Consider the following 25415-nt stretch of genomic DNA (forward strand, 5'->3'; position numbering starts at 1 on the left):
AGTGGTGGTAGTGACAGCACATGGTACCACTGGCTGCTGTGTAGTGTCTGGGGAGCACTGTGTGGTACTGGTGTCAGTGCACAATACCAGTGCCTGTGCTGGTGCTGCTATCCACTACCTGGTGCCAGTGCCCAGTGGCTGATGCCAGTGACTGGAACTGGTGGCTTTTCCAGGTGCCCAGTACCTCTGTTCAGTGCTCAGTTCCCATTGCTCTGTGCCCTTTGCCCGTCAAGTGCCCAGTGCCTCTGTCCAGTGCTGGTGCAGTGCCCAGCATCCGTGTACAGTGCTGATGCCAGTGCCCCCCTGCCTGGTGCTGGTGCCCAGTTCCTTGTGCCCAGTGCTTCCCCTGGCTGATACTGGTGCCCAGTTCCTTGTGCCCAGTGCCCCCGTGCCTGGTACTGCTGCGAGTTCCTTGTGCCCCCTGACCAGCGCCAGCGGCCAGTGCAGGTGGGTGCCGGTGCGGTGGGTGCCGATGCCGGTGCCGGGGCAGTGCGGTGGGTGCCGGTGCTGGGGCGGTGCGGTGGGTCCGGTGCCGATGCCGGGGCGGTGCGGTGGGTGCCGGGGCGGTGCGGTGCCGTCGGTGCCGGGGCGGGGCGAGGCGGTCGGTGCAGGAGGAAGCGCAGCCGGCGGCAGAGCGGCCCCGCAGCCGGCCGGAGCCGTGCGGTCGGTGAGTGCCGGCAGCGACCCCCCGCCCGCTCCCACTGCCCCTTCCCTTGCCGCTCTGCCTGCCCGCCCCGCCCCGCGCCCTGCTGGCTCTCTTCTCCTGCCCCCCCCGACCCGATTTCCCTTCCCCACGCCTGCCCGTCCCCTGCCCCTCTCCCTACTGCCCCTGTCCTGTTCCGTCCTCCCTCTGCACCCCCTTTCCCCCCCCTCCTTTCCTCAGTGCCTGCCTGCCACCTCTGAGACCAGTCTCTCCCCAGAAGCTCCTACCCCACTGCCGTACCTGCACCCTGTCTCCCACCCAGGACACACCCCCCACCCCCCCCCCCCGCCCCCCCATCACCCTGCCTACCCCCATGTCTCCCTTCTAGGGTGTCACCCTCTTCTGCTGGTTCTGCTGTAAGGGACACACGGCCAAAGTGTATGGATGGCATGGCACAATGCCTTTGGACTGGGAGGGAGGGGGGACCACAGCTCTGCACCCTGCTCCAAACCAGTGGGGGCTGCGGGGGGTCCCTTCCCCATGCTGTGAGGACGACTCCAGCACTGACACCCCCCACACCACAGGTTAAGGCTGTCTGTCTCACAGGAGGTGGGCAATGCCAGCCAGGCCGCGCATGCTGACAAGGCGCAAGGACATGGATCGTGGCGTCAGTCTGGAAAACCCCTATGCCAGCGTCAACATCCCGCGGGACCAGTTCCAGCAAAGCTTCATCACTCACTACCTGAAGGACGAGCCCATTGTCATTGCCAACCCTGCAGCTGTGCCCACCTACAGCGTGGAGGAGCAGGCAGACTCCACTGGCAGCTGGAACAGCCCGACCATTTCCACAGAAAAGTCCTGGTCCCATCCCTACAACCCCTATGCCAGCCTGAGGATGCTCAACAAGGAATCACCCAACTCCTTCTACACTGTTGCTCTGGACAAGCCACCCAAGGGCCAGGAGCAGGAGGCCAGTGGGGAATGCAGCTGCTGCAAGTGCCACCCCTGCTGCAGAAAGTGCTGCTGTGTTGTCTCCTAAGGGCCCTCACTGCACCCACAGGGCATGCTGACCATGAGATGGGGCCAGGGGCCACCTGTGGGGACATGGCTGCCTGGCCTGGGCACCCCAGAGAGCTGCCCCAGCACCCAGCAGAGCCGGCAGCTGGGAGGTGGCACTGGTTGGACTTTGCTGTTGCTTTTCACCCGTGAGCTTTGCAGCCAGATACACCAGTGATGGGCCCCTGCCAGGTCCTGAGAGCGCAGGGTGGGGTGTGGGAGAGAAGGACAGGTCCTCCCTGCCCTGCTGAAGCCCAGGAGCCTTGAGGATGATGTGTGCCAATGCAGATGCCACCGAGAAGTGCCTACACTGGGGACAGGGCAACACTCTGAGCCTGCAATCCTGTACACTGACTCTGCCAGTCTGCCCTTGCTGGAAAGCCTCTGACTCTGGGGAACATCCAGGCATTGCCCGTCTGCCAGAGGATAGGTTTGGATGATGGCAGCCCTGTGTGTGTGGCAGGGGGCATCATCAGCACTGTCTTGGAGCGGTGGAGAGGAGCCAGGGACATGCCCCCAGCTGGGATGGGAACCCACCTCCCCAGAACTGAGTGGTCCCCCGATGCACGGCATCATGAGGATGCTGCAGCACTCTGCGCCAGGCTCCAGCTAGGTACCACTCCTCCTGGCCACACTGCCCATGGGACAGAGGGAAGGAGACAGAAAGGACAGACAAAGCTTGGCAGAGTGCTGGGCAGCACTCCAGGGCAGCACCTGAAGGCACAGCATGGGTATGGGTGGGTGTTAACATCCCAGCGGCAGGAAACCCCTGGCCCCATCTGGTTGCTCCTGCCAGTGTGTACCTTGCAGGGTGCTGGGCACAGCCCCTCACCCCAGCCACATCCTGGCGTGGGGCTCCACACTGCGCTGGGGCCAGGTCCAGTGTGGAGGGCTGGCCCAGCTCCAGCGGTGGGATAGCACTGGGGCACCCTGTCTGGGATGCAGATCCCCATCATTCGCCTTCTGCAACCCCCTGGGCATTGAGGAAGGTGAGTGAGGAGCCTGCTGGCCTCTTCACAGCGTGCTGGGGTGGCTCCAGGCTAGGTTTTTGGCTGGGGCTGGCGTCGCCGAGCTGGAACAAGCCTGCCGTTGTGTTGGCGTCCCACGGGCAGCCGTGCTGGCTGCGTAAGCACCGCAGCTACTGCAGGAACTGCCTGGTCTGCAGGGCAGGGGCCTGGAAAGAGTGCCTGTGTTAGCAGATGACTTCAAGGTGCTGCAAATAAAATTAAAGCCTTCTGCTCCCCTGCCAAGGTATGCCTCTTCCCTCCATCGTGGGCTTTCCCGGATTCCCATGTTACTTCTTGCTTATCCCTGTGGTTTGTGTAAGGGCAGTGCAGGAGGCACACAGCCCTCTGTCTCCCCTCAAAACCAGGCTTAACTGTTGCACTGCTGACTTGAGGCAGCAGCCGTGGCACGTTGAGCTCTTCAGCTCACTGCTGCCTGCTGCCAGCTTGGGCCCAACGCTCCCCTCGCACAGGCGTTCCCAGTACAGCCTGCTCCTGCCTGCCTGGGAATGCTGGCCGATGCTCAGCCTGACCCTGCCAAGCAGGATGACTGTCCTGTCTTTTGGAAAAAGAGAGTCCAGCTTTGGGTGGTGTGCAGGGGGGCTGGGAAAGGGGTAGGTTCCTGGCTGGGCCAGCTGGGTGGGCTCTGTGGCACTGCCCCAGCTGGCTGTGACCCACTGGGAGCCCACAAGCACTGGGGAGTCCAGCACTTGAAGCCCACCACCCCTGGGAGCCCACCATTTCTGGAAGCCCACCACTGCCTGGAAGCCCACGGCCCTTGAAATCCCACCGCAGCTGGGTGCCTCTTGGCTGGGGTGGCAGTGGTTTGGCAGAGGTGCAGGGCAGAGCCCTGCCAGTTTACCACCCCCCCCTACCCCAGCTCCTCCGCCTGGCCCAGGTCCCATGCCGATGTGTGGCCGGGGGTGTGTGCCGCTTGCAGGAGGTTGGCAGGGACACAGCACCATGCTGCCTGCCCTGCACAAGGAGCACTGTTGTTTGCCTTGCCTGGACTGCAGGCAGTGCTGGCATGGGGACGGGCAGATCCACCCCTTGTTTGCTTTCATGGCTGCGACGCCAGCCCTGCCCTGACACAGAGCCCACCCACCGCACGGCTGGGCAGGGACGTGGCATCACCATGTTGGCTTGGCAGAAACCCAGTGCCCCGGGGGGTCTGACGTGCTCTGTGGGGACGAACACTGTTTGGAGAGGGAAGACTGTTCCTGAGGGGTGTGTGGTGCCTTCGGCAGAGCTGTGGGGCTGGCAGGGGAGCTCACGGGGGGTGAGGGGCAAGGGATGTGCTGGTCTGGCCTGGGCAGGGCATTGGCAGGGTGCAGCATCTGCTGGCAGTGCCGTGTGTCACCGCTGCTCTTTGCCCTGCCTAACCTTGGGGCAACAGCAAACAAGGCGGTAGAGGCTGGGCAGAGCGCTGCCTGCCAGACACCCAGGCAATGATTAAGCTGGAGGCAGCAGGAAAGCCGGGGGTGTGAGCAGGGGAGGGCACAAGATGCTGCTCCAGACCTTGACAGGGTTCTTGGTGACACAAGCAGCTGTGTGCAGGGTCCCGTGGGTGCTCCCTGGGTGTGTTTCACCTTTGAAAGGTGCTCAGGGTGTGGAGGGTTGTGGTGGGTGATTGCCACCTCCTGCATGTGGAGTGTGGGTGGTGATGCATGGCCCTGGCTCGTCTAGATCAGACCTTTGCACGCCCCTGAAGGTGCCGCTCCCTGCCCTGCTGTGCCGAAGGTCCCTGCAGCTCTCAGAGATGACTCCTCGGAACAGGAAAAGACATTTCTTGCCCATGCCACTTGCTGGTGATTGCAGATACACCTTTCCTGTGGGGCTGGATTCAAGTGTTTCAGCAGGGGTCATGGAGCCCAGCTGGGGCTAAAAGCTGGTTTCGGGCAGCGTGCCCCTTGCTGTCACCCTGCACGGCTTGGCGGATGCACAGCCCATGTCACCAAGGGCTCCCCCCCCAAGACCTGCCTGTGGGTTGCAGGGCGGGTGCACCGGAGTGCACAGCCCCACACCAGGGGCTTGATTGCAATAGGCAGAAGTGGCCAAGGGCAGCTGGGCACAAGGCATCAACAGGACGCAGCTGTGCTGGCATGTGGGAGGGCAACATGAGGGCTGATGGGCAGGGGATGGGCAGGGAGTGGAGTGAGGTAGGAAGAAGGTGCATGCGTGTGTGTTTGCACATTTCTGCAAGGAGAGGCAGCTGAGGCAGAGTGACTGCCCCTGGGCAGTGCCAGTGGTACCCCCGTTGTGCACGGAGCCAAGCTCATCCCTCTCACCCATATAGTCTTTTTGGGCAGAGCTTCCTATGGCCCAAAGGGACTGATGTCTGCCTGCTCCATACCTCCCTGTGTGGCAGGTGTGCCAGACCACCACCATGCTTTGGGTGGGAGAATGGCTTCTTGCCAGCTTTGGGGCATGCCTGGACATCTCCAGGCATCCAGTTGCCTGCATATCCCTGGGCACACAGCCCTGGAGGGAACACGCTGTGCCCATCCAGGCACCAGCTCTGCCCTGGCTGCTGTCATCCAGGGTGCTGCCACCCACCCCGCAGGCATGCAGGGTGGTACCCTGAGATGCCAGGGCACAGCGGGAATCCCACACAGCTGGTTCCTCATCTACCCAGGGCACATGACCCTTGCCTACACCTTGGTCAGTGTGTTTGGCCAAAACCGAGGTCCCCAGCACAGCCCCATCCCAAGCTGGCCACCCTGCCATCCCTTGCCTGCTGCCAGCCTGGCAAGGGGAGAGCAAAGCCCTGCCATGGGGTGCCATCCCCTCACCTGAGGGCCCATGGGCACAGTCACCCCATGTACACTGCCTGGAAAAACCTGTGGCAGAGGGCGTATCAGGATCCTGTGTCAGGATATGGCCACCGTGCCCCGGCAGGAGCTGTGCGGCTGGCTTTGCTGCCTTGCTCCCAAGCACCAGCATCAAGGGGTAGAGTGTTTCTGTGGAGCTTGGTGGCCCTGGGAGTCCCCTGGTTTCCAAAACCCTCAATTCTTGCTCCAGAAGAGTGCTGGAAACGTGGCCTGAGGGCTGCTGAAATGTTTAGTAAGCAGCCAGCACAGGCCAGAGCTGCCTTTCTCCCTGCCTGCATTGCTGCCTGCTCCTGCCTGGAGCAGGAGCTGCTGCCCTCTCCTGCTCCCACGCAGAAATGCTGCTGAGTGTCCTGGCAGTCCTGCCCTGGCTCCAGGATGTGTTTTTCTCCTCCAGGAACTTTGGGTTCAGGATATGTCCCCCTACTGCACTCCCTGTTTTAAATCTGCCCCTGCTGGGATCACCCTCTGTGCAGAGCCTGCGGCACTGGTGCTGGACCACGGGCTGTGCAAGGGGCTGGCAGCTGCAGGGACTGAGTCTGCCACCACTCTGGTGTTGTCACCTCCCCAGGGTCATGCATTGTCAAGAACCTTACAGGTATCACCGAGGGGTGCTGGGTTCTCCCCAGTCTGGTGATGAGCATGATTATACCTGAGCAGAGCCCGGGGTAACTTGGCCCCTACCGTGACAGCCTGCAGCTCCAGCTGGAAGAGCAGGGGCAGGTCAAGGCTGTGTCTGTGGCAGCGGTCACCCCCAGGCAGCAGATGAGGACCTCCACCCCACACATGGGCACTGACAGCTTGGACCAGGCTGGAGCCTTGTTGTCCCTGTGCCAGCCCCAACCCTACCACCGCCTTGAGCCTTGCTGAGCCCTCCTGCTCGCGTTGCAGCCGTCCCCACAGCCTGGACCACCCAGGGATGTGTGGGCTGGAGTGCGATAAGGTGTCACCGCTGGCCAACATCTGCCCAGATGTTCTTGGCTAGGGGGTGTGGCTGAGGATGTGGAAGACTCCACCACTGCTGCCCAGGTACAGCCAATGTCCAAGCCCTCTCCGCCACGGTGAAGTCCAGAGTTCCTTGGCTTCATAGGGATGATTTCTTCTGCTAATAAAGCAGAGATGGACCATTAATGACTGCTCCTGGGGCTTAGATTTCAGAGGTCTTTGTTATCCGGGTGCTTGTAACCCAATCTCCCAGGCTTGGCTTCCTGGCAGCAGATCCGATAGCGTGCCTGTCCCTGAAAGGTGAGCCCATTCCCACTACCACTGCCACCAGCAGCTGCTGGGACCCGGCTGGGGAGCTGCTGGTGACTTGGGCCCCCAATGCTCCCCACGGGACAGCTGCAGCTCCCTGGGACAGCACAGCCATTCTGCCACCTCCTCTGAGGCCCTGGGGGAGATCTCGGAACAGGTAGGGATGGGGGAACTGGGAGGAGGGGAGCAGAGGGCCACCCATGTACACCAAAATGCCTGAGGTCACCCATAGAGAGGGAGCGGGGTCTTGGTGGCCTCTGGGAGGGGTTTGCAAATATGCTTGTGGATACCAGTCCCCACTTGAGATGGGGCTGGACCCCTCAGCTTCTCCCCATGAGCCTGCATGCCCATCCCGTGCTGCTGACAGCCATGCCACGGTGGCCTGGCAGAGCCCAGAGCTGGTGAGGGGCAGGGCTGTGGCTGCTGCCCAGCCCACCCAGCCAACATACTCCTGCCCACCCCGTGTTCCCCACTAACCCAGACCCTTATTCCCAATGGGCTGGCGGAGCTCCCAGGAGGGATTCAGCGTGGCACCAGAGAAAACGCATTCCCCATGGATGCAGGGAGGACCCACTGCAGTGGCAGGGTCCTGCTCTTCCAGGCAGGGCTGGCCACGGGGCAGGCAGGCAGCGGGCAGGGGTGCTGGGCAGCCTGATGCCCCTGGAAAGCCATCACATGGGACTGGTCTCCATCTCTCTCACATCGGATGCTCTCGGAGGTGGCATCCCACACCTGGACACCCTCTCCAGCCACGGGGCTGATGTCTCCTTTCACCCTCCCCTCCCCAGCATGTCCCAGGCTGGTGGCAGCCCCCGGGCAGAGGACACAGGGCCATGTGTCAAGGCACACTCATGCACGCCGAGCCGGGGCAGCCAGCGGTTTGAGTGCATCATCTGTTACTCCTCCTACGACCTGTGTGGCCGGCTGCCGCGCCGGCTCTACTGCGGCCATACCTTCTGCCAAGACTGCCTGAAACGCCTCGACACTGTTGCCAACGAGCAGCGCTGGATCCCTTGCCCACAGTGCCGCCAAAATACACCCATGCCGCGTGGCGGTGTTGCCACACTCGACCTTGACCTGGCCACCTTCCTTGCTGTCAAGGCTGACAAGGAGCATCCCCGGGTGGCCAGCAGGTCCCAGCCTGACTCAGCCACCAAGGGCTCATGCAAAGAGAAGGTGGTTACTCAGCAGCCAGTGGGGCTGTGCCAAGACACGGTGCCTCCGGCGCTGTTCCCCCAGCATGGCTGCTGCCGGCCGTGCCTGTGCTGTGGGATGATGGCAGCCTTTGAGAGCTGAGCACAAGGATGGGGCTGCTGGCAGAGCTTCTGGGGTGCAGTCTGGGACCATTTCTGGGGACCCTGCACCATGCCTCAGACCTATGTGTGGACAGTGGTGCTGTGGCTGTGTTGGCAGCCTGGAAAGGACTTCAGCTTGCTCAGGGCTTGTTGTCCATCCTGCTGGGATCTGGAGTGCAACAGCGGGGATGAAGATGCCCCTGCCCCCTCATTATGCCCACCTGCCCCTCTGACAACTCAGAAATTTGGTCCAGCCATCAAGGATGTTCCCTGGTCCTTGGCCCAGGGCTAGCTCATGCCCTACTTCTCCATGAGTGTGGATCCACAGCAGGGACACTTCCACCAAGCATCCCCCAGGCAGCAGCCACAGGGACCTGGCACACCGCAACAATGCAGAAATGCTCTGGGGATCATCTGAAAGCTTCATGCCTATTAAACAACACTCTGTTGGCCTTGCTGGGCTGCAGGTCATGGTCATATTTGCTGGTAAGCCTTGGGTTAACCCAAGCCAAACCCTGCCTACAGTGGGGGTGGGTTGGGGAGAAGTCACCTGTCCTGCTGGATTACTTTAAGTGTTTGTTCTGTTGGCCTTTACATGAGAAATTTTGGTGTCGGGGTAGCTGGACAGTTGAAATTGAGGTTGACAGATTTGTTAGGATGCCACAACACATTGCTTCAGCTCTTTGGATTTACCTGTCCACCAACTACTTTACTCCAGTATGAGAGAAGAGCTGAGTCCATGGAAGCTCCTGCTCACCTCTGTGCTCTGTGACTTGTGCCAGGTTTGTTTTTTTCCTGCTGGACCTTCTCCTCACCTCCTTGCCTGCACACCCATGCACAGCCTGTACACAAGCTCCTCCGCTGTTATTGCAGGTCATGCCTTTGCTGCCAGGACGGCTTTTGCTGCCTGACCCCCCACATGGGGTGCAAGGATGAGATCCCCAACAGCTGGGTGTGGGTTTAACAGAGGCCAGATGGGGAGGTCTGGGGTGCACCAGGGTGATACTGGTACAGTTCTTGGGCAGGGCTTGGCCTTGCCTGGGCAGCTCTTGCAGTCCTTCCTCAAAGCCCAATTTCTGCATCTCTTTTCCATGTGGTTTATGAGCTCTTGCAATATCCCAGCATCCGGCACCACTGGCTGCCCCTCAGGGCTCAGCAGGGACCCCAGCCTGTGCCTCCCTGGGGTCATCAGTGATCTTGTGCCCCCTGGATAGTCTTGGTGCTTGGCTGTCCCCTGCACTGGGTGCCAGTGCTGGAGCCAAAGGAGTCCAGCACCCACCCTGTGCACAGCACTCACCCCGTGCACAGCACCCACGCTGTACACAACACCCACACCACGCACACTGCCCATGCACAATTCTGCCACTTGGTGTCACCTGCCATAAAAGAGTCAGTGCTGAGATGTTCCCAGCAGAGCCCAATCCAGGGAGCTCCAGCTATGGAAGCAGAAGCACCAGGAACGTCGCTTTTCCTCTGTCTTCATTTGTCCCCAAATACTCAACGGTGGGTGGGGGGAAGGGCCCATCCCTACCCAGGGCACGACTCCATACAAAGGTGCCAGCAGGACTCCGTGCTCAGCCCAGCACCTTGGGTCTCAGCTTTCCATCGTGGAGGGTGACAAAGACCCCTGGCTCCCTGTCCCTAGCCCCAGGTCCTTGCCTCTGTGCTCCCACCCTGGCTCCACTGCATCCCGTCAGCACCAGAACCAAGCTCTGAAGCCCGGCCCTGGCAGTGTGCCTCTGTGCATGTCCCTGCTGCTCCCAGCCAGTGGCCGGTCTCTGAAGGAGTTTATCTGCCCCTCCATCACTTCATTGTCGGAATGGTCTTGGTATGCTGGCTGGGCAGCCTGATTTACACCCCTTGGCCAAGGCAGGGCTGGTGTTGAGCCCTGTGCCTTGGGGGACTCCTCCATCGCTCAGCACAGGCCACCTGAGCTGTTCTTGCAGAGCGGATGCCTGGAGCAGCCTCTCCTGGTGCTGGCCCTGGGGCCAGGCTCTGCTGTTCCCTGTGGAACCCAAAACTGCAGGAGGAGGCATTGCAACGGGGGAATGGGGCACAGGGGGTTGCAGCCTGGCTGGGGGCAGGGTGCTGGGTCCCCCTATTCCAGAGAAGGGGGCAGTGACAGGGACCCATGGTCTGCCAAGCACTGGCAGCGTGTGTGAAGGGACAGTGGTAGCACTGCTGGGCTACTGGACCTGAAACGGTCACCAGCCCTCAACCGCAGCAGTGTGCAGCCAATGTATGCAAAACAGGAGCGGAGCCAGGCACAACCAGCACCAGCCCTGCGCTTGGCTGGTGTCCCTGGCAGGCAGGACACTGGGGACATCTCTCCTGCCACTTGCCATGGGGTTGTTGTGCAGCCGGGTGACAGCGAGGGGCTGGTAGAGAAGCTGAGATGGTCTTGCAGCCCCTGGGCTTTCTGAGCACAAAAGCTGGAAATGGCCTTGCTTTTAATGGTTGGTTTTGGTTATTTTCCAATGATTTTTGCACTTCTAACCTAATCCCAGGTGGCCACAGGCAGTGGACAATGCAGCCCCTGGGGAGGAAGAGCGTTTTGGGACAGGGCTCCCTAAAAATTCAGGTTCCCATATAGCCGGCAGCTGCTGGTGGGATGAGCTGGTGCTGCAGCTCCATGTGGCTGTGCGTTTATGCCCTGCTTCAGGGCTGGGCTGGGCTGGAGGATTCCTCTGAACTATTTCCAGATGGGGATTAATGCAGCAAACTGAGTTTGCTGCAGGATAGATAAACAAACCAAAGCTTCTCTGGATGCTATTAATAAACTGCCTGCCTGCTGCTTCTGCCCCAGATTTGGGAAGCATCCCAGTCCTGGCTGGGGTGCAGCCGTGCGCTGCCTTGCTGCCCTTCCAGCCCTTTGGCCGTGGGGCAGAGGTGCCAGGGATTCCTCCAGGACCATGACCGCTGGGTCCTAAATGGGACAGGAGTTTCCAGGGTGTCAGTGGAGGACGGCGCCCCTGTTCTGGGTCACCACCCCAGGCTGTGAGGGGGACGAGGTGCTGCCAGCCGTGCTGAGCTCTGTGAGGGATGGTGGGTGCTGGGAGGTGACACCTCTCCTCTACCGCCTTCTGCTGTGGGGCATCAGGCAGCTTTGAAACTGGAGCAGGTATAAACAGCACGGAGGTAGACTTTGAGCCCTCTCTAGCCTGCACTGCCGTGCTGGGGGGAGGGTAAACAAGCTTTGGGTAGCTACAGTCCAGCAAGCTCACCTTCCTCATGCCTTCTCATGTGGGGGTTCCTGGGTGTCCCCTGGTGTGGACACAGCTGTGTGATCCTGCTGGGCAGGAGGAGGGTGGTCCTCAGGATTCACATCCCAACCCTCCTTCTTTTTGGCACGGCTTTTTGTCTCCTTCCAGGAGCAAACAGAGCCCAGCCAAGGGCTGGGTGGCCCATGGCTCCCAGCAGGGCTCCCCATCCAGGACCTCCAGGCATGGTGGGCCCGCAGAGACGATGAGGTTAGACCTGCCGATGATATGATTTAAGCTTTGTCCCACCTCAGGCAGCTATGGGGGTCCTGGCTCCACACCCCACTCTGTAGATGGCTGGTGAGGCAGCGCACCCCTGGGGGATGCCCTGTGGGGAGGCTGGAGGCCAAGAGATGGGTCGGATTTTGCTTTTTTCCAGCTCTCCAGCCTGCAGCACACACAAGCGGTTAATCGCAGGCCATGCAAAGCTGGCTGCTTACCTGACTGGAGCAGTGCCTGGCAGAGGGAGGGCCGAGGGCACGGCTCCGCACCTTGCCAGGGCAGGCATCACTGCAAAAATATTTGCTGAAAAAAGTGCAGCTCCACCCCAAGGAAAACCGGGGCCAGGAGCGCAGCCCGATCCGGGTTTGCAGACGGAAGGTGGCGGCGAGCAGGGGAATGCGCAGGGCTGCAGGGAGCTCAGCACGTCCACCCACTCCCCTTGCAGCCAGGCACTGCCCAGCACCTTCACTCAGCACCACCAGGCTCAGCCGAGGCTGCCAGGCCTGGACCGGTGGGTGGGCGAGGCGACGGGCACTAGGGATCCTGTCCGTGGGGGAGTCCCAGCACCGGAGGTTGGGGAGCCCTCGCCACCTCAGTGGGCAGCCATGGGGTGCTGGAGAGGTCCCAGCACCATGCTGGCCTGCCTGCTTCTCCTGCGCCCGCTGCCCTCACCAGCCTGCCCCGCCGCCTGCCGCTGCTCCCCGGGGGAGGCAGACTGCAGCGGGCATGCCCTCCGAGAGGTGCCGCAGAGCCTGTCGACCAACACCAGCACCCTGTGGCTTGGCTACAACTTCATCACCGTGCTGGGGCCGCAGTCCTTCCCTCCCCTGCCACGGCTGCTGGTGCTCAGCCTGCCCCACAACCGCCTGCAGCTGATCCACAACCAGGCGCTGGTGGGGCTCGGGGCGCTGCAGGAGCTGGATCTCAGCAACAACTACTTAACCGTTCTGACCCCTGAAACCTTCCTGCCCCTCACCAGCCTGGCCACACTCAACCTGGGCAGCAACAGGCTGGGAGAGCTGGAGCCTAGGGTGCTGCGTGTCCTGCCCCAGCTCCGAGCCCTCTTCCTGCAGGACAACCCCTGGGTGTGCAGCTGCGGCATCCTGCCCCTCTGGCGCTGGCTCAGCCACAACAGGGAAAAAGTGCAAGGTGAGTGTCCGGAGGACCGTGTCCCAAAGCCCCCCACCCACTCCCCACCAGCTGGTCACCCTGTCGGGGCTGAGGCAGGAGCCAGCACCCTGGCTGCCAGCCAGCCAAAGGTTTGCGTGGTCAGTGCCCATGGGGGTACGGCAAGGTTCCCCAGGACCTGTCCTCAGGCCATGGCAGCTCCTGTATCTACTTGGGTGGATGCATCTCCGGGTCTGGTACCAGGTGCCCATGCTTGGTCACCTGCAGGCATTACCTGGAGAGGAGGGCTGGGCGATGTCCCAGCGATGGACTCCCTGTGCTGTCCCCAGCAGTGGCACCGGTCCTGCCACATTGAGGGCAAGGCGTGCTGGGCACTGGGAACCTGAGGGGGCAAGAATAGCCTGTGTATCGGGGTGGGCATCACTGCTGACCCAGCCAGGACTCAGAGCCTTCAGCCCCTTCCCCAGTGCCTCATGAACATGGGTCTGATCCTGCATTTCTTCCCCCATGAACCTCAGTGAGAGACAAGATCTCTCCATCCTCTGCCACCCGCTCCTGCTTGCCTCCAGCTTGGGTGCACGCCTGTCACCTGTGCTGGCTGGGACCTTCTGTGGCAGCTCCAGGCTGGCTGCTCACTGCTCCCCACATCTGTTCCCTGGGAACCAGGCCCACACCACCTTACCTGTCCCATTCACTGTCCTGCCCCAAACCCATTTTCCAGTGCCCCTTCCGGCACTGTGCCCACCTCCCCATGCCGTTCCACTCCCTGGGGTGCAGGACACAGATGAGCCCTGAACCCTCACTACTCCTCTTGTTTATACCCTGCCCTGGGTGAACCTGACCCCCGACCTCCTGCCCTGGTCCTGGCTGTCCCACATAGACCTGCAATCCCCTCTGTCCTTGACACCAGCCTTGTCCCAGCTGCCAGGTGTGCCCATCAGAACTGCTTTTCTCTTCCAGAGAAGACTTTGCTCCTCTGCAGAGTCCCAGAGCAGCTGAACAACTATCCGATCATGGCCTTTGGGAATGAGTCCTTCAGTCAATGTCAGGAGACCTCACTGTCTGCCAAGCACTATGTCGCTTTCTTGATCATTGGACCGTTCTCCTTCATGGCCAGCATCTTCTTCTGCACCTTCATGGGCTCCATCATAGTGATTTACCACAACCTGAGCAGGGAATCCCACTTCTGGAGGAGACCCCGCATCTGCAGGGGCTACTGAGGCAGGGTGACCAGGCTTTAGCCCTGGGCAGCCTTTGGTTCATGCCCTTCAGCTGTCTGCATCCCCCTGTTGCAAACATTTCCCTGTGGACCAGCGAGAGGATGCTCTGTTCCTGGAAATCACTTTTCTTCCTCCTCCCGGAGCCCCCCGAGGTGATGCCAAGCTCCGTCTGCCCTGCTGCGGGGGGGAGCAGCCTCCAGCTCAGACCTGCTGCAGGGCACGGTCTGACCACAGATGCTCTCCATGTTACAGGAGGCTCAGACCTTCCTGGGGATGGGTGGGTGACTGTTCTCCTCCAGCTCACCCTGTCCTGCCCCATGGTCCGGGGCCCTCAGTGTGCATTTCAGGATGCATCACCATATGTCTCCATGTGCCTTTTGGTGCTTCCTGAGAGCCACTGTGCATCTCAGGACACACCATATTCCTCTGGGTGCCTTTCAGTGCAGTGCAGAAGTCTCCGTTTGCCTTTTGGAGCAGCCCAGGAGCCTCTGTGTGCCCTTCCGTTTGCCCCAAAACCCCCCTTGCACCTTTGGTGCCCCCAGCACTCCCAATCTGCCATTCAGTGACCCCAGCAGCCTCAGCATGCCTTTCCGTGCCCTCGAGACCCCTTGGCTCTGCTTTTCTTGCATCCAAATGCCATCTGTTTGGCTTTCTATGTCCTGACAGGCACTGGTTTGCCTTTTGGTGTGCTCCAGAGCTCTCCATGTGCCTTTTGGTGCACCTGAAGATCTCTGGGTGTTTTGGGGGCACTCCGGAACCTCCATGGAACTTTCAGAAAGCTCCAGACCCCTCCGTGTACTGCCCAAGGACAGGACAAGTTGCAAAATACTTCTTTTGATAGTTTTTTGTTGGTTGTTTTTTTTTAGTTGTTTTTTTTTTTTTTTGTTGAGGCATGGCTGCTGGTGCTGAGGAGGCTCAGTCAACAACCAAGATCTAGGGTGAGGCTGAGGTTTAGGGTGAAGGTTGGAAAAAGGCAAAGCCCTGAGCTCCCACTGATGTCATTTGGCAAAGGGGCTGCCAAAGGATGCGTGAGGATGCACAGTGGTTCCTCCCCTAATAGCTTTTTCCTAGGCTAAAGCTCATCCAAGGCCAAAGTCTAGGGTTAGCTCCGTGACAAAAAAGCCCATGTAGGTTTGCAGCACAGAGTCTGCAACCTTGGCTGCTGCCTCCCCTCCCATCACCTACCAGAAGGGGCTGGGGCTGCCCCCGCATCCCCCCACCCTGCTGCCTCCTGCCCTTCCCTCTGGAAACACTTCTCCTCTGCATTGCATGGAAATGCTTAGTGAGTGTACTGGGAGGTGGCCTGGAAGAAGCTGGAGTTGTGCTCCAGGGGAAAGCACAAGCTGGGGTGACAAAAGTGTCTCTCAAGGAGGAGCAACAACCCTTTCCAGCCTGAGCTCTTACCCATTGCAAGGTGCTAAGAGCCCCGACGAGATGACTGTGGCCACCCACCTCCCTCTGTTGGCTCAGTCTCTTGCCCATTAAAGAGCTGTGGGACAAGCCAGGGATGCAGTGGGGGTCGATGCATCTTTTGGCAAGGGTTACATAAATCATACAGAAAATAAACCAAATGTCAGTTCCGTTGTGGCTTGCTCTCATTTTGACTTTCAAGAGAGAAACCATTCAATTGCCACACAGCTCTTCCTGCAGCGCCTGTCCCCGGCGAGGGCTGTGGGATGCTGGCGAGAGCAGCAGCTCCTCCAGTGCTACCAGCCCTGCAACCAGGGTGGTGGCAGGACCTCTGCCAGGATCAGCCCCTGCACGGCGCCTTTCCCAGGAGCAATCCCAGTTCTGCCAGACCCTCTCTAGTAACAGCGCTCAGTGCTTCCCAAGAAGGCCTGGGCTTCCCATTTGGAGCCAGGGCCTCACCTGTCATCCTGCACGGGCACCTGAGCCCTGCTCCTCCTCCCAGGTTGTCCTGAGGCTGAGACGCCAGTGGATGTTGGGCTGGTGGTCTCAGCACATGGGGACCATGCTGTGACTGAGAAGGGTGCCACTTCAGTTCAGCCCAGGAGAGCTGCCTCTCTGGTTTGCAAATCCCTCGGTCACCTCCCTATGGATGGACTGATGTGCAGGGACTTCCCTAGATGCCTTCATCCCTGCAGTCAGCCCTCTGCTTCCAAAGGCCAGCCCCACTGGCAGTGCCCCACGGCTCCCAGGAGCTGGGGAACACAGCAGTGGCAGGGGACCGTTTTCCCCTGGATGGAGGTGGGTGAGAGCCAGCTGGCATCATGCTGGCATTTGAACAATTTCAGACTGTCCCTGCACCCCTGCTGCAAGGCCTGTAGCCCCACACTGGTTGTTTAGGCTGCCCATCAGCCTGGCATCCCAGAATGGTGATGCCCCTTCCATCTGGGTCTTCCCTGCAGCTCCTGGCCTGGCCTCTTGGTCCCTCCCCATCTCTCCACCTTTTACTGTTTGCAAGCCCTGCAGCAGTGCTGGGTGAGGCTCTGATTCAGCATGGGGCTCCCTGCCAGCTTTGCCAGAAGGCAGAGACGGAAAGAGGCACACGGCACTGGAATGAACCACTTCATGATCCAGTCTAGACTTTACTGAGCTCTTGCAAAAACTTGATATTAATGTTACATTGACGTATAAAGTAGAATGGGTCCAATTTCTCAGCTGGAGTGAGATGAACTTGATGGAGCCACTTCAGTCAGTGGAATGATGCTCACAGACCTCAGCTGCCATCTGAAATTCCTGCCTGCAAAGGCTATCTGCCCTCAGGGGGAAGCCACATCTTCTCGGCTGGGGCAAGAAGGCAGTTCGTGCTGCTGGGGCTTGGTACCACGTTGCAGGCGGCGTTTTCACCTTTGCAGGAGGCAGGATGCAATGTTACCCGTGCACGTGCTATAGCTGCTCATCACCAGCCTGGCTGGTGCCAGATGCTTCCCCAATGCTGGTGTCTCCGTACCCACTCGCAGCGCCCATGGGGAGGGTGCTTAGGGATGCTGGCACATGGGCACGTATGCTTGAGGGGAGGAAGGTGTGGGGAGGAATGGTGTCAGCCTGTCTTGTTGGGTTCCCTTCTCCTCAACTGGGATCCAGTTTCCATGTCTCCAGGGTCAGGCAGATGCAGCCACATAAGCTGGGACTTCAGAGCTGCCGCGGGAGCTGCTGGCAAGCTTGAACTGCAGTGTGTGTGGCAGGGAAGCTGCCAGTGCCCGCTGTGGTGCCCTGGCAGTGCAGGCAGGCTGGGTGGCTGCTGCAGACACCACAGCCCACAGCCAGCCACGACCGGCCAGCACCATCTCTCCTTGCATTGCTGTTGCTGAGGCAGTGTGGAGCTTGGCTAAAGGTCAATGCAACCATCCAGAGCCATTCCCTGTGGAGATATTCCTGGCCAGGAGATCCATGGTGTGAGAGCTACATGCTGGCCATGGCCAGGTCCTGGGGATGTCTTCTGTGCAGGAGATGCTGGGAGTCAGGATTTTGGCTGACAGCATGTTATGAGCTCCGTAGTACCACGTTTAGCACAGGAGTGTGGGCTGCAGGTCTGGGAGCACTCCTGCTGCAAACAGACCACATACAGGAGCCAAGTCATAGCCACGAGCTGATGGGAGGGAGGAGCAGGGGGGTCCATCCCCTGCAAGGTGTGGAACACACATCTTTCAGCTCCTGCTGCAGAGGTGGGGGTCACTGGGCACAGCAGGTGCATGTGCCCAACCCGCTGAACTGCGCCGGCTGTTCCAGTTGCTCAGGACCACAAGCACATCGCACTGAAGCCCTCTGGGGTGGTGGGAGACGTGGAGCACACATCTGAGGGGCTGTGCACGTGCTGAGAAGCCTGAAGCCTGCAAAGTGAAGCACAGGTTTGTGGTGTGGCACCAGCTCTTCCCTATTACCGTGGGAGAGCAGGCACCATGTGCCTTTCAAAGTCCTTTCCCCTTGCACATAGCCAGTCAGTGGCAATACTGAATATCAACAGCACTGTTGGAAGCAATTATCTCTGTACAGTGAAGTCCAAACCGTGTCCTGGTTCTGCCGTGCATTCTGGGGCACGAGCATGGCAGCAGGCCTAGGAAGGGAGGGAGATATACAATGAAGTCACTGTGTACGGATGAAGGATGCTTTCCTCCCATCTCACCCAGAAGAACCCATCAGTGTCCCTTGAAAGGCAGTCCTGGCTGTGCCTTCCTACTGTGTTGGGCAAGGACTGATGGCCCTCGGGGAGAAGGTCACACCACAGTGCTGACTGAGGGGTCGGAGAGGTTGAGCTGGCCGGTGATGTCGGTGGGGTGATATTGCTGCAACACACAAATACACAGACAAGGAGAAAGAAGTGTTAGGCAGTTCTGGCATTTGCCCCCACCTCTACTTACATCTCATGTGTCCCTACAGGATATCTCTTGGGGCGATGCAACGGCCCAAAACCTGCTGCTGGCTGAGGTCCCCTTCCCAATGCAATCCAAGCTTGTGCAGAGGTCGTTGCAGACGCTCTCCAAGCACCCTACAGTTGGACAGGGAGGACACCCAGGAGCGCGGCGCAGCTTTCGCAGAGCATGGCAGCCGTGTCGCCTGCTGAGCGAGCCCCTCTCTGCTCTGGGAGAGCTACAAAACAAAGCCTGTGACTCATCAGCCCAGCCCACGGCTGAACCTGTGTTTGGAGGGTCTGGCTGGGTTTCGGCATCTCTGGTGCCAGATCAAGCTGTGCTTTGAGGCCAGGGCGTTTCACCTCCTTGCTTGAATGACACTGCTTTGACTGTCCTTTCATGCAGGTGAGGGGACGTGCGGTGTGGTTGTCTTGCAATAAACTGTAGCGTCAATTGCTAATGTGAAAATACAGCCTGTGTTGGAGATGTGGCCTGAATTTGGGGTTCTGCGTTCCCTGCGGACTGGGGGGCTTGGCAAACGCTCCCTGGGAGAGACCTCCCCAGCTGTAGTCCCACTGGCAAGCAAACAGGGAGAGCAGAAATACTCTTCAACAGGCAAGAAAAAAGGTCTGTCCTACCCAGGCAGGGATTTACAACTGGGCAATGATTTTCTCCCTTCCTCCTTCCCTACTCCCTTGCTCTGCCAGTTCCACTCTCCTAACTCCAAACCCTGAACTGGAAGCCCTGTCCAGCCTTGCTGCGAGAGCGGGTGGCACGGAGCATCTTGCGCTTCTCTCTGAGGATCTGCATCGGTGCCGGGGCAGGAAAGGGTCTCGGTGGGTCTTGTGTGCTGCAGCGCAGACCCTGTCCAGTGACGTTTACCTGGCCCTTACACCATGCCACCCCGCGGGGCTGCCGTTGTGCTGGGCTCCCGGGGGGCTCCTCAGGGACGGGGTTTTGCCCGTCTTGTGTTGGTCAGTGGTGACCGTGGCCCTGGCGGTGCTGCTGGAGGCTCTGACACTGTGGCTACCCTGCATGGCTCTACACCCTGCCTCCTGCCACAGGGAGGCCTGGGGTCCCCCCAGGCATTGCGTGGGGTCCTCGGGACTGCCCTGCTCTGCCCAGTTTTGTGCTTCACCAGGACCCCTCAGCGGGGAGCTGCTGGGGCAGGGGCGGGAGCCGGCATGCTCCCGTCTCTCCGGTACACGTGCTGGGGACGTGTTGACACCCAGGGAGTATCTCATAGGATCATTCTTTCATTCAGGGGACTATTAATGCTAAAGCGGAGGCTCTGAGAAATTCCTTGCTTTGCTAAGCGGCAACACCTTGGCCGTGCCTGTTTGCACAGAGAACGGCCGAGGTGACCCTGCAGTCACTCTGCCGCTCTGGGGGGAGCTTTTTGTGGCTATGCAAAAAAACCACCCCTCTCTCCCAAAAACGTGTGCAGCCACCCCCTCCTTGCAAAAAAAATTAGGATGCCAGCTACATGCAATCTTTCCATAGCAAAATGGCTGAAGGTGTGCGCTCGCGGGATGGGGCTTGATTCCCACAGGGAGGAGAGGCGACTGGGAAAGGGGAGAGGCTGGGTGACTCACTGGTGGAAAAGACTTCAGATACAAAAGAGAAGAGGGCGGAATAAAGGTCCTTTGTTAAATATCCTGCCTGATGCAAATGGGGGGGAAAAAGTGGTGTGTGCGTATGTGTGTGTGTGTGTGTGTATGCGTGTGCGCGTGTGCCTTGGTGCACGTGTATGTGTGGCTGCTGCGGTGGAAAGCTGGAGGTCTAGCAGGGCAGGCTGGGGCGTTCTGGCCTCTCCGCACAGCTCTAGGGGTGGCAAATGCGAAAATAACCAAGCGAAGTGGGGAATCTGGCCAGAAAAATTAAAATACAAGAGCATAGCTTTTGATTTGAAAGCATATCTCCTCCAATCACAGAGTTATCACAGGGTAACATTCTCATTTACTTTTTTTTTTGTGTAGAGTTCATGCATGCAATTTTTAATAATAAAAATAAAAAAAAAAGGAAAAGAAAAAAAGCAAGAAAACTGTCATATCAAAACTATGGTAAAGTAGAACTAATGCTAGAAGCACATATCAGTAATTTAGGGTAAATTATGTTACAGGGATGGTGCAATTATCCCCAAACTAAACATTATAAAGCCAAGAAATTAATCAATATTAACCGTAGAAGAGACTCAAACATGTTAAGGTATGGAAGTGAAGTGAAGGCACCAAAAACTTTAAATGACAACCAGGAAGAAAATATAGACAAGAACTTAATATGTCTTTAAAAATGACTTCAAACTAATCTGGGCTCAATGGTAGTCCCTGACTGGTGGAAGATTTTCTGGAAGAATTCTGGGGTTTGGGTTTGTTGTTTTTTTTTTCAATTAAAAATTAGGATTCTAGCTAAATGCAATCTTGCTGTAGAAAATGTCAACTTTCCTTAAAAAAAAAAATAGTTGCCTTTGACCTATTTTTGGTTCTTTTGGGTCAAAAACTAGGTTCTTTTTCAGCCAAGAAGCATTTGACTTTGGGGCGGCTGATCCTTCACTGAAAAGGTGACCTTTTCCATGAATCCCCTCAGTTCTCGACCAGCTCTGGCACCATCCCCATGGCTGCAGGGCGAGCATCGCCTGGCAGTGCCGGGCCCTCGCTTGGCGGTGACGTGGGACGTGTGTCATGCTGTGCCTGGGGGGGATGTCCGCGGGCTGGTGGTGTGACTCTGTGGGGGCTGATGACGTCTGCAGTGGGGGGGCTAAGGGACCTGTGCACCTCGTTAAGTGTCTGTACGAAATGTGCCGGCTCGGAAGGTGTCTGTGTGGTTTATGCGTCTCACATGGCTTCTGTGGGGTTGCAGTATCGTGGGTGGCTGCGATGGATGGCAGTACGTCAGCTCTGCGAGTGCTATTCGAGTTGCAGGAGCTGCCTATGGGGAACACATGCATCTCCTCCTGGGGCGGTGGGGATGATGTGCCGCGGAGAGGCTGTGCAGCTCGGGTGATGGTGGGCGCTAGGACGTTCAGAGTGGGGTGGTAGCTTCCCAGGGCTGTCTTGGCTCCATGGTGCCAGCCTGTCTCTCTGGCACTCCTGAGGGACCATTCTGCAGGGCTGCAGAGCAGAATCCATTTTTAAAACTCCCGACAACGAAAAGGAAAGAAGCAAGGCCACCAGGTTTGCGTCTTTCACTCGCTAGCCAGGAGAGCCCATGGGGCTGGGGTCAGCCTGGCCTTCCAGCCCCATGGGCTCTCAAGCCTTGCCCCATCTGAGACCTGGTGTGGGCCTGCGGCTCTGCTGAGCATCATGAAACAGAGCGCCTCGCTGCTTTCTCATCTTTACAAGGACCCCAGGCAACGTGTCCCAGCATGCTACGTACTCATGGGGCCTTCCACAGCAGGAGGGCACTGGGGTCTCTGAACCAGGGCTGCTGCAAGGAAATGGAGGGCACCAAATGGCAGGCTGTGACATGAGCTGGTGGCAGCACCCTCCTGCTGGCCACTCACCCTGCAGAGCAACCAGCAGGTCTGCCCAACATCACGACAAAGCTCGCTCCACCACGGACCTCCTGCAACAGCCAGACCTTGGACCTGCTAGCTTCCGTCTTGGCCATGTTGGCTTGGATATTGGCCCCACTAGCCTGTTCTTGACCCAGCTAGCCTGATTCCAAGGGGAACATGTCCTAGGACCCTGACCACATCACCCCATGGGAGGCAGAAGACTGCAATATGCTCCCAGGCAGTGGAGCATTGTTGCCCATAGCTGCCTCACAGATGTGGCTGCCTCCAGAGCTGGGGCCATCTTCTGGGATGAGTGGGGTCATCTCCTTCCACAACTCGCCTGTCAGCAATGTGCCAAGAAGGTCATGGCATGGGGGAGTCCCATGCCGCGCTGGTGCCTACCAGGTGAGGGAAGGGGGAAAGCACAGCTCCACCACTTGCCCATGGGACCTCTGGTGCAGGTGGCCCCTGGACCTGGTCAGCTCTGGGCATTGGGGTGCTCCTACCCCGGGGCAGAGCACGCTGTGCAGTGGTGTGGTGTAGGGTGGATGCCACACCACAGAGCAGGATCAGGCCCAGGATGCTTCCCCGAAGAGGGAGCGATGTGGGGGGATACCAGGGGTGCCACAGGCCAGCTGTCCCATTGTTCTCAGGTTATCCCCTTCTCCTGTGGCCACTGTGGGCACCGGTCCCTCCAGGTGCCCACTGCACCGTGATGCTCCTGCTCTCTCCCAGGACAGGATCCCTTGGTTTCCTAACCATGGAGGGGTTCACACACAACAAAATGCAGGGGTCCACTCAGGACATGCTGAGGGTCCCCCCAGAAGATCTTTCTGCAATTTTTACTTCCCTTTTTTCTGTGCATCCCACTTGTCCCTCCTCCTCCTCACTCTTCCCACGTTCCCTTCCCTGCACCACCCACCCCATCTCTGTCTCCTCTCCCCTGGCCCAGGGCTCAGGCCACCAAGACACAACCTGCAACCTTCCTGCAGAGCTGCTCGGGGGGTGCAGCGGTGGGGAGGGGGGACTTCAGACATGAAGGCATCACTGGGGCAAGGTGTCACCCAGGGAGCACGGCGGCAGTGCAGGAGATGACAGGGATGCCCGTCTTCCCAGTGGGGTATGGGGGATGAGTGGGGAGACCATGGGTCCCCCCGCCACGCCTGCCTTGGTGAGGTGACAGGGAGAGGAGCACTTTGTGTGAGATGGTGGCAGCTGAGCCTGGCGGAAGGCTCAGTTGTCCCCAGGGCTGATTCCCAGGGGTGCTCCAGGAGCTTCTTGGGATGGAGCCTGCATTGGCATCAAAGGCAGCTGCCTCCGTTTTCCATACAGAGCCGTGGCCCCGAGACCCCCTGCGATATTGCATGCTGCTCCCCGAGGCGCCCCAAACCTGCTGCCAGGGACGGGCCACCCCACCACAGGGGGCCACATCTCCCTGCGCTGCCACCGTCCCCCCGTCCCCGTTGTGCCTCACGCCTCGGGCAGCCTGGCCGGGAGCCTGTTCTGAGCAACCCTGGGCAGAAACCCGCCGGTCGCCCTGGGGAGGCGATTTCGGCAAGCCCATCGCGCCGGGAGGTCGGGCAGCAAAATGCAGCGGCCGCTGCCACACGAGACAACAGAGTAGCCACAGTGCAGAGTCATACAACAGACGGCAACATGCAGAGGGACACCGGCTCAGTCCGACAGACCAACAGCCCAACCTGACGCTGAAGAGTGTCTGAAGCTCCAGCACGAGCAGACACGTTTGCACATTTGGAAACAGCTGGCTTTAGAGGCAGCAATTTGGCAATGTTCTCTGGTTACGTGAGAGCAGTTTTACTCCAAGGCGGAAAGCACAAGTTTGAACCAAGGTTGGGTCTTTAACAACCTCCTCTTTCAAGCCTTTGTGTCTCTTTTCTAGAGCTGCATTACTGCTGACGATAACCAGAGACAGCTGTCACTCCTGTGCCGAGGACTACGTCCCGAATGCTAATCGTCACAAACAAAAATCACATGTAGAGAATGTGACACGCATGGCTCTCGGTGAGGTGACACGGTGCCCAAATTAAATCGGGGTGATCGTTTTTAGGCATACAATGACAAACAGGTACAGGAACACTCAGGAACAGAATAAAAAAAAAAAAGAAAAAGAAAAAGAAAAAAAAATGTCATCGCTTTCAAGAGGTCAGCACCAGTAAGGTGAGCGAAGCACAGAGAGGAACATCAGAAATCATCCAGGCAAAAAGAAAACAAAAAACAAAACAAAAACTCGGTTGCATCTCCCAACTCATCACAGGACTCCAAGCCACCTCCTGCCTGCCCTCCAGGATCCCAGCATCCTTTCAGGTACACGGGATGACTGACTCACTGACTCACTGACTGACTGGTGACGAACATGAGCTATGCATGTACACTGGCAGCTTCGGGATGGGTGTGTGGCAGTCGATGGGATGGCAGAAGAGAGAAAGAGAGAGAAAGAGAGAGGGCAGAATTGTTCTTCTTCCTCTTACCGTATCCTTGGAGGACCTACGTCTCTTGAAGCTGGAGGCCAGGGTGGAGGTGATGGACCTAAAAGTGGCTTTCTTTTTAGGGTCAGGTTCTGCTCTACCACTTTTTCTATCCTAAAATGAATATGTATAAGTGATTAGATCTCTAGTGTGTTGTTGGAAACGCTAAATCTATTTGAATACTGCCCCGTGTCATGTCCTTCATTTAGGTGAGAAAGCTACTGGAGGTGTCCTGTCACTCCCAGTCCTCCAAGGGCCTCCGTTGACCCATGGCTACAGCACGGCCGCCACACTGCTACAGCTACGGGGCTGGCCTTGCGTCTGGAGCGCTGGAAACCCCTCCGGGACTTAGCCCTGCTCTCCTGGGTGTCTGAGGCCAGGCCGGCACAGCTGACCTCGCTTCCTGGGGATGCTCTGCCTGGCGCCCTGCCCCTCGCTTCCACTGCTAGCCTGGCTAGACCGAGAGGTGAGATGCTGCACCTACCACTAAAAAAATAAAAATAATTGCTCAGGGCCTTTTCTGAGGCTGAATCCTAGTGCCACAAGAGAGAGAGAGGACTGCACTGAAAGAGAAGTCATTGTATGAATATTCTGTAAAAAAAAAAAAATGTATTCAAAAATTTAAATGATGCAGTTGTGCAAAGCCGAACGTGGTTGTTGGTGGTGGTTGTGTGGTTGTTTTTTTGTTCATTTGTTGTTGGTTTTTTTTTTTCCAAAGTAAAACAGGTTGAAAAATAAAAGGAAACTGGAAGAAAAAGAAAAGGAAAAAAAGTAAAGGAAAAGAAAGGGAGGAGGCAAAGCGTTAGCGCTATGATGTCATCGGGGTTGGGATGAACTCAAAGAGAAACAGAACTGAAAAATGTAGCCATTGGTGTTAGCGAGTCGGACCTGGTTAGCGCAGGCTGGGAGCACCAGCCGCCATGGTGCGGGGGCAGCGAGCCGTGGGGACCAGCCGCGCTCTGCGGCGGGCGCTGAGAACGATTCCTCCCCAATTGCTTTCGTGCCAATGAGTGTGACCTTTCCGACGGGGGACGGAGTGACCAGGTCTGGCTCTGCTACCGCACGGGGGTAACCAAAATGTATCCCGCTGGTGCGTAGAGCATGCTCGGGGATACATTTGCTCCTCCTTCTCAGTTCTCTCTTTTGCGGACATGCACAAACGGAAAGGAAAGCAAGATGAATGGAATGAAATGTCTTTTTCTTCCATGGC

General features: G+C 58.4%; 4 protein-coding genes across 15 annotated transcripts in view; 3 read left to right on the forward strand and 1 right to left on the reverse strand.

The window, feature by feature from the left end:
* The first annotated feature begins 570 nt into the window (after positions 1-570).
* On the forward strand, positions 571-2974 carry CYSRT1 (cysteine rich tail 1). Its single transcript, XM_056353100.1, has 2 exons — positions 571-667; positions 1250-2974. The coding sequence occupies exon 2, from the start codon at positions 1260-1262 to the stop codon at positions 1680-1682; it is 423 nt and encodes a 140-aa protein (XP_056209075.1). The 5' UTR covers positions 571-667; positions 1250-1259; the 3' UTR covers positions 1683-2974.
* Positions 2975-7416: 4442 nt separating this feature from the next.
* RNF224 (ring finger protein 224) lies at positions 7417-8429 on the forward strand. Its single transcript, XM_056352945.1, has one exon. It carries the CDS (start codon positions 7440-7442, stop codon positions 8079-8081), a length of 642 nt encoding a protein of 213 aa, XP_056208920.1. The 5' UTR covers positions 7417-7439; the 3' UTR covers positions 8082-8429.
* A 3108-nt stretch (positions 8430-11537) lies between these two features.
* LRRC26 (leucine rich repeat containing 26) lies at positions 11538-16342 on the forward strand. Its single transcript, XM_056352749.1, has 2 exons — positions 11538-12711; positions 13651-16342. Exons 1-2 carry the CDS (start codon positions 11634-11636, stop codon positions 13908-13910), a joined length of 1338 nt encoding a protein of 445 aa, XP_056208724.1. The 5' UTR covers positions 11538-11633; the 3' UTR covers positions 13911-16342.
* Positions 16343-16455: 113 nt separating this feature from the next.
* The window catches only part of GRIN1 (glutamate ionotropic receptor NMDA type subunit 1), a 40194-nt gene continuing 31234 nt past the window's right edge, over positions 16456-25415 (reverse strand). For 2 of the 12 annotated variants that reach the window (XM_056352741.1, XM_056352740.1), the window contains 2 exons: positions 24209-24319; positions 20124-21333 (listed from right to left, as the gene is read on the reverse strand). In XM_056352741.1, coding sequence (XP_056208716.1) covers positions 21130-21333; positions 24209-24319 — 315 coding nt within the window. In that variant the 3' untranslated portion in view covers positions 20124-21129. Of the gene's footprint in view, positions 18158-20123; positions 21334-24208; positions 24320-25093; positions 25346-25415 lie in introns of those variants that run through there. The other 10 variants (XM_056352738.1, XM_056352737.1, XM_056352739.1 and 7 more) reach the window with 9 other exon arrangements.

This window comes from Falco biarmicus, chromosome 9, assembly GCF_023638135.1.
Source record: "Falco biarmicus isolate bFalBia1 chromosome 9, bFalBia1.pri, whole genome shotgun sequence".
Taxonomy (NCBI): domain Eukaryota; kingdom Metazoa; phylum Chordata; class Aves; order Falconiformes; family Falconidae; genus Falco; species Falco biarmicus.